Source organism: Trachemys scripta, chromosome 1, assembly GCF_013100865.1.
Source record: "Trachemys scripta elegans isolate TJP31775 chromosome 1, CAS_Tse_1.0, whole genome shotgun sequence".
Lineage (NCBI taxonomy): Eukaryota > Metazoa > Chordata > Testudines > Emydidae > Trachemys > Trachemys scripta.
In genome coordinates this window covers 306,004,843-306,018,143 of record NC_048298.1, presented here as the reverse complement: position 1 = coordinate 306,018,143, position 13,301 = coordinate 306,004,843, and the positions used below count along the sequence as shown (strand labels likewise).

Below are 13,301 nucleotides of genomic sequence, written 5' to 3'. Positions count from 1 at the left end.
ATGCACATCCATAAGTAATATCTAAGTCTATAATTAATTACTACATCATGGTCCTACGGATTCCATACCTATTATACTATGTTCTATTATGGGCACACAGCATGACAATGTCTGTATGTCACTAATGCAGAGTATGATGTTTGTGATATATTTAATATCCAAGTTATTGATTTAGACTGCTTAGGGGGATATCTGATACATACAGTATTTCCAAAACACACTGAATTAAACAAGAGGTAGCTAGGGTTACCCTGTTTGGTTGGACTGCACAAAAGGAACACTTTCAGAAAGCCTGAACTCTCTTTAGTTTAAAAAAAAACAAAAAAACAAAAAGACTAAGAAGAGCTGAACAGACAAACTCATTCTAGTAGAGCTCTGTTTAAATTGTACATTTATATTTATTGATGCCATCAAAGAAAAAAATCTAGAGGAGCTACTTTACACATTAAGGATCATACTGTTGTCCTAGATTTTGGGTGGTATTAATTGAAACTCATCCACTGCAGAGTGATATGCCATAGCAGTGTCAAGAAGTTTAACTGCTTTTTATTTTTGTTATTTTTATTTTCTTTTTTTGTTCTGTACATTTGAACTGAAATATATCCATCAACTGACCCTTAAATGTACAGGAAAGAAATTCAATAACAAATATATTCACACAGTAAGCAGATTTAATTATAAGGCACATGCATGGCTTTCATTAAAGTTTGCATCAGATATAGTTATAGACTATACATAACTAGCTAATGTATCATTAAATTTGTCAGCTAATTCCTTCCTCATAAAGCAAAATATGAATTGATTTAATGTTACTGATTACCTGCAATTAATCATTGACTTTGTTGACACGTACAAACAATATGCTTTTTGTCTTCTGTCAACACACAGATAAGACTCTCTAAACTGAGGATTTTTTTAAAACTTGGACACTTATAAACCATGTACACTTTCAGATTACTATGACAAGATGTTTCCCCAAAACGATGTATTCCAATAACAATTTGTTAAGAAAATAAAAGTACTTATTTTGTGTGTGTATAGGATGTTAATTGCCTTGTCATGATCTAAGGTGATATGTTTTGCACTGTATATTACATTAAATTCTGCAATGAGCAATAAATGTAGCAGTTGATATACTCTAGAAGGGTAATAACACATACGGACAAGAAATTACTAGTTTCTGCAACATACTGTATGTCAACTAAGAGCCTTCAGCATTGTGAATTGCTATAAAGAAGATTGGCAACATGGGCCCATTGTACTTCCTGTCTCTCAAATTCTTCAGTAGAAAGAAGGTTTAAACGTATCACTTTGTGAATGGTGTGAGGGCCCCAATTTTGGCATTCCACAAGGATTCATATATCTCATGCCAGTTCTGCTAAAACTAGATATACTACTAATCAAATTTTGTGAAAGGGGAAACCATCTGATTCCATGCATTGCACTTCAGTGTCCACTAAATAAAATGTACTATACTTCTTATACCTAACTCATAGAACTAGAAGGGACCCCAAAAGGTCATCTAGTCCAGCCCCCTGCCTTCACTAGCAGGACCAAGTACTGATTTTTGCCCCTGATCCTTAAATGGCCCCCTCAAGGACTGAACTCACAACCCTGGGTTTAGCAGGCCAATGCTCAAATCACTGAGTTATCCCTCCCCCAGAAAGGAACAAATTCTGGAGATGAGATGGACAGAAGACATTTCTGGAGAAGGGACAAAGTGATGGAATGAAGCTTACTTTAAAGGGCCACCATCCCATGACAGTTATGGTGATTTTAAGTATCTTCACCTTGTCTTGTTTTACTAATAAGGCCTAGTACCACTGATCTGGCCAAGTGATCAGATTTCTGTACAAATCTAACCCGATTTGGAGGCACATCTGAGACCTGCCTAAAAGCTCTCTCACCAGTAGCGTGCTTGATAGAGATTAAAAATATTCCAACTAAGCTTCAGAAGCCTATTTAAATATTATTATTCATTTTACATTTCTATGTTAAGTTTAAAGCATATTTTAAATGTCATTTTAATTGTATTTTGAGATGTCTAGACCATTCTGATAAAAAGATGCCTTTTTTGTCATGATTATATTTTCAGTTGAATTGTTTCTAGAAAAATTTTGAATTATTTCTTTTAACAAGATCAGATAAAACATTTAATTTTAAATTAATGCAAATTGCATTTCAACAGTTATGGCACACGAAAATAGTTTAATAATTTTTGATAAAACAACCTCAAAAGCAGTGAGTGATAATTTTTTTCTTTTTTACTAAAGTGGGCTAATATGCTAGAAGATTCTTGTGCTTGCTCAGATTAGCTTCTACATTTTCTTCCTGGTTTTATTTTAGTAGCAGATTCCTACAGGCAATTCCACACATCGCTACAAATCCTTATGGAATTTTATCCAGGATTCTATATTTATCAACAGGCACATCATCTTAACTGCAATTTTTTTTCTCAGCTGGAATCATTTTTTAAAACAGATAAGAAAACCATAAAATAAAACATTTTCCTATACTAAATATGACCATGTAATCCAACATTTTTATTTAAATTACAGATTAAGTGCTGGATCCTGCAAAGACTTAAGTATATGACTAACTTTGTGCTCATGAGTAGTTCCATCAAACGCAATGGGACTGCTCACATGCACAGAGTTATTTACGTGCATGTGTGTTTGCAGGATCAGGGGGCTAAATACTTTATACTCTCACAAAGTTATTCTTCTCTGTTTCTGGTTCCATAAAACCAATTTTCCAAAATAAAAAGGAATTTAGAAATGTGCTACGGGAGAAATTCCGGCTTGCAAGCTGCATGAGCAGATCTGAGATCACAAGCTGGCCCAAGATATGATGGAAGCTAGAATAATCAGAATCCCACAGAAGATTTTTTCCTTTATTTTTTTTAAAGTACTTACACTGATTTAAATAAAAATTGTTTTACAAATATTTGTGCTCAATAACCAATCAGTTTCAGATTTTTTTCTTGGTAGTTTCTTAAACAAAGGCACTGACAGCATCCAAAATACAGTTCTCACTAGAGCTCAGTGAAGCTGTTTTCAGCTACCTGAAAGCATGGATCTATACTGTTCTCAGTGGTAGCAGATGACAGAACAAGGAGTAATGGTCTCAAGTTGCAGTGGGGGAGGTTTAGGTTGGATATTAGGAAAAACTTTTTCACTAGGAGGGTGGTGAAGCATTGGAATGGGTTACTAGAGAGGTGGTGGAATCTCCTTCCTTAGAAGTTTTTAAGGTCAGGCTTGACAAAGCCCTGGCTGGGATGATTTAGTTGGGGATTGGTCCTGCTTTGAGCAGGGGGGTGAACTAGATAACCTCCTGAGGTCCCTTCCAACCCTGATATTCTATGATTTGCTGGAAAGTGTAATTTTGGTTGACCCAAAACTCTTAATGAATTTAACCAGACTTGTTTCAGCTAGGAAAATTTTTTTTCAGGGTATGACATTCTGGGGTACAATCCAGACAAGTGTGGGCCTGTGTCACCCCAGCCCTGCAAACTTGGGTGCCTCACAATGATTTCCTGTTGTAGCTCCCACTTGGACACTTACAAACAGCAAGCAGGAAACACCCTGAGTGTCTGTGGATAGCTGCAGCCTATCAGCCACACATCAGTCACACTTTGGCTTCCACCAGTCTCGGTTACCATTTGCAGGGTGACCCCAACACACTCCCAGTCCCAAATTTTCCCCCAAAATGTGTGTTCTGCATTGTCCAGCCCTCTCCTGGACAGTCCAGATATATTATGTCCATTGCCACTCTAAGGGGATCAATATGCAATAGTTTGCTACCCTAAATGGAATTATCCAAACTGGATTAGTTTTGATAAAAGAATAAAACAAGATGATTTAACTATATGGAGATTGGTTTTAAGTGAGTACAAGTATAAGGCATTAAAATAAATGGTTATAAGAGAAATAAAGATATTATGTTTCCTAGAACTAAAACTTAAACTAGACTTGGTTCAAGATGAAGTCCCTTACCATATGTTCCCAGTAACATTACTGACCAAATTCTCAGAGAGAGAGAGAGAGAGAGAGAGTGTGTGTGTGAGTGAGAGAGAGAGAGAGAAATACTTTGAGGTGTTTTTGCCCCTTACTTTGAAATGCATCTTCCTGAGATTTACCCCTAGATAAAATTAATTCCTGCTGTGAGGACCAAGACAAGACATCTGGTGGTGAAAGGTTTCATGCTGTTGTTTGCTAAGATGCAGGTCTGTTTGTTCCTGCCCCCATTCCTTGGGAAAGAATGGCCACTTAACAAGTAATTGCCCATGAACTTTGATGACACCTGACTAGAGGCATCAGCTTGTCCTTTGTCTTTGAGAAACAGATTTATCCACTTCCCAGATTTGTCTGGTAAACACAGCCCACTCATGATTTCAGCTTATGTTGATACATACATCTCACCATGTTATTATTGACCAGCAAGTTATTAGTTTTCAAATTATATCTTACAAGCCATATTTTGTACAAAGATTATTACAATGGCGTGTAAGATACGAATACGGTGGTGCATTCAGAAAAATGTGTTATGGATATTTTATAACTTTTAGCCAATGGTTAGGGCACATGCCTGGGATGTGGAAGACCCAGGTTTGAATCCACATTCTGCTGCAGGGACTTGAACTCATATTCCCTCCCCTCCCAGGTGAGCATTCTACCCAGCAGGCTATATGGTATTCCAGGGTAGCCTGCTCTCAATCTCTCCTGTTGAAGTAGTTCCATTTTGTATAACTACTTAAATCTTCATTGGAGCAAGGACTCGAATTCAGGGTACTCACCTCTTTTGGGTGAGGTGGGGGAGAGAAACTAACCATCAAGCTCTATAGTCTGCTGATTTAGGCTCTCACCTGGGAGGTAGGAGATGTGGATTCAAATCCTGTCTGTGCCGGATTCAGTGTATAGAGTCATTCCCTCTCTTTGTATAAATACTTAAATATTCATTGGGCCAAAGTAGAACAGCTTCAACAGAAGAGACTGAGAGCAGAATAGCCCAGTGGTTCTCAACCAGGGGTATGTGTACCCCCAGAGGTATTCAAAGATCTTCCAGGGGGTACATCAACTCATCTAGACATTTGCCCAGTTTTACAACATGGTACATAAAAAGCACTAGCGAAGTCAGTACAAACTAAAATTTCATACAGACAATGAGTTGTTTATACTGCTCTATATACTTATACACTGAAATGTAAGTACAATATTTATATTCCAGTTGATTTATTTTATAATTGTATGGTAAAAATGAGAAAGTAAGCAATTTTTCAGTGGCTGTGACACTTTTTGTATTTTTATGTCTGATTTTCTAAGCAAGTAGTTTTTAAGTGAGGTGAAACTTGGGGGTATGCAAGACAAATCAGACACCTGAAAAGGGTACAGTAGTCTGGAAAGGCTGCAAGCTACTGGAATAGCCTATGGCGTGGTGGCTAGGGCATTCACCTAGCAGAAAGGAGACCTGAGTTTGCATCCCTGCTCCAATGAGTACTTAAAATAGAAAACCTTCAAAAGGAGAGATTGAGAGCAACCCACCCCAAAATAGTTTATAAATTGGTGACCAGAATGCCCATCTGGGAGGTCTGAATTCAAGTTCCTGCTCTACAGTGATGATTTAAACTCCCATCATTACACGGAAGAGTCCTAATCACTGGGCAAAAAGTTATAAAATACAGAGTTTCTGAAGCTGGCCCTTTCAAAATGACTGAAATGAAACATTTTGTGTAACCTGAGATGGAATTTTCCAATTTGCTGACAAATTCTGAATATTTTCAGAACTGAACCTAATATTGTCCCTGATTTTTTGGTGGTCTGCCTGAACTGAAAAATCAATTATTGATCCAGCTCTCATACAGATACTGCAGAGACCAAGCAAGGTGAAATTTTTTCAAAAGGACCGTCCCAATAAGTCTTATTCAGGCAAAAACGACATTGGTTTAAATGGGAATTTCACTTGAATGAGAACCACACATTTGGGTCCTAAATGTGAAATATTGGCACAAATTAATTCAACCTATAAAATGATTTTAAGAGTTAGATATCAGATTCAGAGGAAAACCCACTAATAATGTTTCCATAGCAAGGTACATCAGTAGTGTGTGCCACATACATAATGCTTCAGATTCTGTGCTGTGCCTCTCAGAGGCATAGCATAGAACCCGCAGCCCAGGGCAAAAGGGTTGCTTAGGAGGCTTTAAGCCACGTTTGCATCTTCCTGATCCTGGACACTCTGGGGCTCTTCACATAACTTAGACAGCCCTGGAAGCCTGCCTAAGTTATGACAGCCTTCCTGTGGCTATCGCAGGACTTGTCTTGACTACCGGGGTAAGTTGACCTAAGTTATACTACTGGTGTAGTTGCAGTTGACGTAGCTTAGGTTGACTTATCCTGGTGTCTTCACTGTGCTGCACTGACAGGAGACGCTCTCTGGTCGACTTCCCTTACTCTTTTTGGAGAGGTGGAGTACTGGGGTCAACCGGAGAGTGCTCTGCCATCGATTTAGGGGGGTTTCACTAGACCCATGAAATCGACCCCATCTGCGTCAATTGCAGCAGCCGATGTAAATAAGTGTCTACACAGACACTGCATCACCCTAACTACACCAACATTAGCCCTACGTCTCTAATGAAGGTGGAGTTATTATGTCGGTATAACAGGGCACTTACATTGGCGAGAACAAGGCTGCCTTACGTCGACCTAACTGTGTGGTGTAGACCAAGCCTAAATCTGGTCATGAACTTTTGCCTCTAGCCTACGATGAGAGAGTGACAGAACAAAGAAAATTACACTGTATGAACAAACACCAGACTACCATATCCTAAAGTAGAAAAAATTAAGATACTAAAGATAAACAAGAAAAAAGCCTCTATGACTACACAGACCACACTGTAAGAAGAAATAAAAAATGGATTAACACACAGTAAAGGAAAGTGAGACGCTAGAAAATGAAACAGGTTAACTATGCTTCTTACAGAAAGAAAAAATTGATTCATTCGTTTATCCTCAGCTTGCACAGACTTACAGGCATGCTTAAATTTATGCACTATGAGTAGTAGCCCCATTAAAATCAATGGGACACCAACCATTAGTAAATGTAAGCACATATATACATTTTAACAGTATTAGGGCCATTGCACAAGTCATTTAACAGGAAAGTTCAGTTAAGACTTCAGAAAATGATCAGTGCCAGAGATACTTTTATATTCAGTTCAATAAATAATGAAAGAACAGGTTTGAGGGAATGGGGAAAGAGAAAGGAAAATATAGTAGGTGTAATACACTCTTTTTAAAAAGTACAAAATGATTTTTTTTAGAACTAGCTTTGATGCACATATTGTTTGTCCTAAAGTCATCATTTGCCAATGATTAAAAACAGTTTTATATGCACACATCTTATCATTACTGCTCTGGAGCAAGTAACATTTGAAAAAATTAGGCCCTGATCCTACGAAGACATGAACAGCCACATCAATGGAACTCTTCATAGTGCATACATTAAGCATACACTAAGTTTTTGTAAGATCAGGGCGTTATGTGATAATTAAGCAACGTTATTAATGATTATTGTATCCAACTGTTACAATTACACTCAGGGTCAGGTCAATAGCGCAGGTCATTTTTAAATAGTGCCTCTCTGACATCAGATACCTCAAATAATAATTACCATTCTTCACCAGTTAATTCACATGCAGCAACTTTACTGGTTGTATGGCTGAAAGGTGGGGGGAAGGGAGGGAGGAGAAGAATGTGGAGGAATGTGGGAAATGTTGGCATGGCAATAGATTCAATGTTCTAAACAATAAATGTGAGGCTTTAGACCAGGGATCGGCAACCTTCGGCACGTTGCCCGCCAGGGTAAGCACCCCGGCGGACCGGGCCAGTTTGTTTACCTGCCGTGTCCGCAGGTTCGGCCGATCGCAGCTCCCAGTGGCCGCAGTTCACCGCTCCAGGCCAACAGGGGCGGCAGGAAGCAGCAGCCAGCACATCCCTTGGCCCACGCCACTTTCCGCAGCCCCATTGGCTTGGGACAGTGAAACGCACCAGTGGGAGCTGCGATCGGCTGAACCTGCGGATGTGACAGGTAAACAAACCAGCCCAGCCCACGAGGGTGCTTACCCTAGCGGGCCACGTGCCAAAGGTTGCCGATCCCTGCTTTAGACCATTTATAACTTGGTGGTGGACACAGAGTTACAAAACATTTCAAAATTCCTAGTTTACATTTCAATAATGTATTTTTGTGTCACCATAAGGTAGTTGAATTTCTGCTAATTTAACGTTTATGAATATTTGTATCAAACTATTCATATTTTCTTTTACAGAACTACTTATCTCTCTGTATCATTCCCCCATCATACTACACAATGAAAAAATACTTAAGACATTCATAATCAAAGAGCTACATTGTGAGACAAATAAAAGGTGGGTTGGTAGCCTGTATGTTCAACAGAACAATGAACCAGTGAAGTCATCACTTATCTGTGACAAAGAAAAAAAAATCTCAAAACATAACGCATGCGCCTCACAAAACAATTCCCGATACTACTAACATATCTGCATAAGCAACTTAATAGTCTTACAATGCAATTTGTTTATGAATATTTTAGATTTACATTTACTAGAGCTCTACCAGTAGCATCTAATACAGACTGCTCAGCAGGGAGCATGCCATGCTGGCTCTACTACTCCATCCCCCCACCTCCCATCCAGTTTAGGACTTCACAATCCCATTTTTCATTTTCTGTTCTTGGCCTCGGTATCACAGTTTGTATGGTCAGCACTTGAGAAATTTCAGCGCAAGAGTCACTAGAAATTGGATGCAGAACCTTTGCCTCTAAGTGGCATGGAATTTCAGCTAATTTTATTGCTGAAAATGGAAAACAAAATTAAATTACTGGGATCTGCTACTGTTCAGTGATTCCACTTTTTCGCAACAGAAACGGTCCCTAGAAATGCAAGGTTCCACCTAGAGGGTCAAAGAGTTCTACCACCTAGCTAGCCAAATACTAAATGGGAGCTATTTCATGGTCTATCACCATCAGAACCATGTTAATTCAACACAGCCTCAGACGCTTTTCCTTCGTGGTTATTTAAAAAAAAATATTGGGGCTCACAAGTGTCATATGGCGAGACTACTTCCAATTCATTCATGTGATGATTTTGGCACCCGATTAAGGTTACACAAAATCATTGTAGTTATACATAAATACTTATCTCTGCAAATTTCCCTTGACAAGATTTTTTGTAATCCTTAAAACTGTAATCTGATATTTTCATATTTTAAATGTAGCATTCAACTGTTGTGAAATAAGAGACTACACTTTGTGAACAAAAATACTGTGTTTTTCAATCTGTTGGTTCTTCAGAGCAAATTAAAACTATCCCAGAAGCATGTTAATGGGCCTGAATGCTGGGTGCCCCACAGTATTATTGCTATGACAGGATCCTATATATAGCAAGTCAAATTGTTATTAGATGGGCACTTTCAAGGACTAAGGACAGGATTAAGATTTAACTCATCATAAAAATACCACACTTTTAAAAACTGCTCTACTTATTTTAGAAAAAAGTGTCATTTCTCCACAATAAGGACTGCAACACCAACAAAATCCTAACCTTTCTATTTTGTGACTCAAGAATAAACCAAGAATTAGAAGTTTTATGCAACTGCCTGTCCTACACTCTTCAGTGTGTTCAGTATTTGTTAGAAGACAAGGTAAGTACAAATTTTTGCTCACGGAAGTATTCCCAGATCAGAATTCTTGTATATTTCCCAATACCCGATCCACTCATGAGAGCTGACCAGATGGACAGCAATACAAGCATGTCCATGTATCCAACAAGCCACATATTAATCTCCTAAGGAAAACAGAGAAAGACTTCACTCCCAAACTGAAAAGGACAAAGTTAGTATGGATAATAATGTTTTGAAGTTTTCAAGAGAGGGTTTTTTTTTAATCTATTAACATAACAACTACCATACTGGGTCAGACCAATCGTCCATCGAGCCCAGTATCCAGTCTTAATGCAGGGCTGAATGATTCAGAGGGAATGACCAGAACAAGGCAATTATCAAATGATCTATCCCCAGTCATCCAGTCCCACCTTTTGGCAGTCATAGGTTTAGGGACATCCAGAACATAGGGTTGCATTCCTCACCATCTTGGCTAATAGCCATTGATGGACCTAACCTCCATGAACTTATCTAATTCTTTTCTGAACCCAGTTATACTTTTGGCTTTCATAATATCCCCTGACAATGAATTCTACAGGTTGACTGAGTGTTGTATGAAGTGGTACTTCATTTTGTTTGTTTAAAACCTGCTGCCTATTAATTTCATTGGGTGACCCCTGGTTTGTGTGTTATGTGAAAGAATAAGTAACATCTTTATTTGCTTTCTCCACACCTTTCATTATTTTACAGACCTCTATCATATCCCCCACCCCAGTCATCTCTTTTCTAAAATGAACAGTCCCCGTATTTTTAATTTTAATCTCTCCTCACACAGAAGCTGTTCCATATCTCTGATCATTGTTGTTACCCTTCTCTGTACTTTTTCCAACTCTAATATATCTTTTTGGAGACGGGAACAACCAAAACTGCCTGAAATGTTCAAGTTGTAGATGTACCATTGATTTATATAGTGACGCTATATTTTGTTTTATCATCTCTCTCCTAATGGTTCCTAACTTTCTGTTAGCTTTGACTGCCGCTGTACACTGAGCAGATGTTTTCAGAGAATTATCCACGATGACTTGAGTGATAACTAATGCGGACCCCATCATTTTGTATGTATAGTTGGGATTATATTTTCCAGTGTGCATTACTTTGCACTTATCAACCCAGTTTTGTGAGATCCCTTTGTAACTCTTTGCAGTCAGCTTTGGACTTAACTATCTTGAGTAATTTTGTATCATCTGCAAACTTTGCCACCTCACTGTATTCCTGACAGTAACCCTTTTTCTGCATACTGATGCTTAATAAGCAAGTACATTCTAATATTCATAACACAAACACAAGTAATATATAGACCCGCCTGGAAAATATTGGTACTGGGTGGTGAGCCATGCAATTCAGACAAAACACAAGACACAAAAACATTCTGTTTGTGAAATACTCATCCTTAAATGCACAAATGCCAGCTGAAGTGACTACGTTAGATTGTGAAGCAGATGACAAACTTTGTAAATGAACAATTACAGGCAAAGCTGACTAACTGAATGCATACTTGTGTCAACTGCAGCTAAGTTATCTACATTATTGTGTGATTATGGTTTACAGTGAATGGGGAAAAGGCACTCAGCACTAAGAGGGAAATCCTGCTTTCACTGAAGACAAGGGCACAACTCATTAATCTACATAAGGCTAGGACTGTTTTAAGTGAAATACTGTTGATCTTGGTTGCTGCCTGATGTCAAGGGGACCAGACACATGCATTACCTCACCTGCTTGACCTCAGATGAATTAAGCAATGGAGGCTCTTCCAGGAGGGCTCTATCTACAGTTTTGGGACAGATAAAGTATTATCATTATGGTTTGCTATCAGATGATTTCATACTACACCTACCTAAGCAGAGATGTCACCAGCTTCCACTATCACTTACTCTTCTTTGGGTCAGATACAGTGTAATTATTGTCTATGCACCTTTCTTCACCTGCCAGGCTTTCCTGACATAAGCTGTGCACTGCACTGGGTCACATAGTGTCAATCTGCATGCCCTGGGCTCAGTGGGCTTTGCTGGGTTCTGAGAAGAAGAGAAGTATCAGCCCCAGTTTAGCTTAGGCTACCGAGTTGGGGCAGGGGGCAGTGAGGGGCTATAGCAGGTAATGGCCCTGCACTGGGCTACCAGGTGTGTGTGTTGGGGATGAGGTGTTATAGCAGGTAACAACCCCAGCCCAGTGCCCCCTGCCCCAGCGAATGGTGCATGTGTCTATGGTAATGGAGGTTAGAGCGGGTAACAGCCCCTGCCCAGGGCGCGCGCGCGGTGGACACGGCAGTTATAGCGGGTAACAGCCCTGCCCCTGAGAAGCTGGTCACTTACCTGAGCCAGCACCGTCAGGAACCCACCGGGCGCTGCCCGTCCGCACCAGCCGCTGTAACCCGCTGCCAAGGAGCCTCCTGCAAGTAGGGTGGCACCTGCAGCCCACAGACCCGGACACCGCTGCTGGCTCCCGGGGGCCCGCAGCCCGGAGACGCTGCCCCTCAGCGAACGCCGGGCACCGGCAGCCAGCGCCGCTCTCCAGGCCGCCATCTTCCCGGAAGCAGCTACAGAACCAACGCAGAACTCAAACGGAGCCCTCTGCTACCGAGCCGGCCCTGACGGCCCAGAGCCGCGCTAGGGAGCATGCGCAATGGAGGAGTAAAGCCTTTGCCCTTACTTTGCCCTCAGTTCTACTAACTAAGCGCACAGAAGGACTCGGGGCGGTGGCGCAGGAATTCTCTCAGCATCCGTGCTAGGCTTGTGTGTGACTCCCCGCTCGTCCCTCCAGCCCGGTGTCTGTGCCTGCCCCACAGAGCCCACCTCTGCCCTGGAGCATGGAGTGTCTATCAGGTCACCCCCCACAACACAATGAAACGGAATAGTGTCAGGGAGCAACAAATAGGCAAAGGTTAACAGAATACTAAAGAGCCAGGGCTCTTCACCCATACCCCACTGCTGGCCCCTGGGGGCCCGCAGCCCAGAGACTCTGCCCCTGAAGGAATGCTGGGCACTCGCAGCCAGAGTCATTTTCCAGGCCACCATCTTCCCGGAACCAGCTACGGAGACTGGGGCAATGCAGAAGTCAAACAGAGCCCTCCACTACTGGTCATCGGGGGACGGAGGCACCCATCTGTCAGCCTGACATGGTGTCCTGGGAGGTATGGGCGTGTATCTGAGAGGTTACGGCAGGACTGTCAAGGATCATCCGGCCCTCTGACTACTACCCCATGTTACTCATCCCTGTGGGCACTAACGATACTGCGAGGTATGACCCTGAGCAGATCAGAAGTGACTACAGGGCTCCCTGGCTCCAGGAGTAATGGTGAAGGAGCTGGGGGAGTGGGTGGTGTTCTCTTCAATCCTTGCAGTCAAGGGTAGGAGACCAGGCAAAGACAGATGCATCCTGGAGGTGAATGACTGGCTGCGCAGATGGTGTCGCCAGGAGTGCTTCAGCTTCCTTGAACATAGGCATGGGCAGCGGGTATCATAGGCTGGGGAAGGCTGCGCCTTCCCAAATGGCCAGGTGTGGCCCGCTCATGCTTTGCCCCCAGAGTCCTTCCTGCTCTGGCCCACTCTTCCCAGTTCCCTTGTGCAGTG

General features: G+C 41.2%; 1 protein-coding gene across 2 annotated transcripts in view; it reads right to left on the bottom strand.

Annotated features, from left to right (window-relative positions):
• The window catches only part of MICU2 (mitochondrial calcium uptake 2), a 247,104-nt gene extending 234,774 nt beyond the window's left edge, over positions 1-12,330 (bottom strand). The window contains exons 1-2 of one of the 2 annotated variants that reach the window (XM_034758763.1): positions 12,045-12,282; positions 11,448-11,500 (exon numbers count right to left, since the gene is read on the bottom strand). Coding sequence is in view for 1 of the 2 variants with exons in the window: in XM_034758762.1 (XP_034614653.1) it covers positions 12,045-12,254 (210 nt within the window). In the remaining variant the exon portion in view is untranslated. Of the gene's footprint in view, positions 1-11,447; positions 11,501-12,044 lie in introns of both variants that reach the window. The other variant, XM_034758762.1, reaches the window with a different exon arrangement.
• Positions 12,331-13,301: the final 971 nt, after the last annotated feature.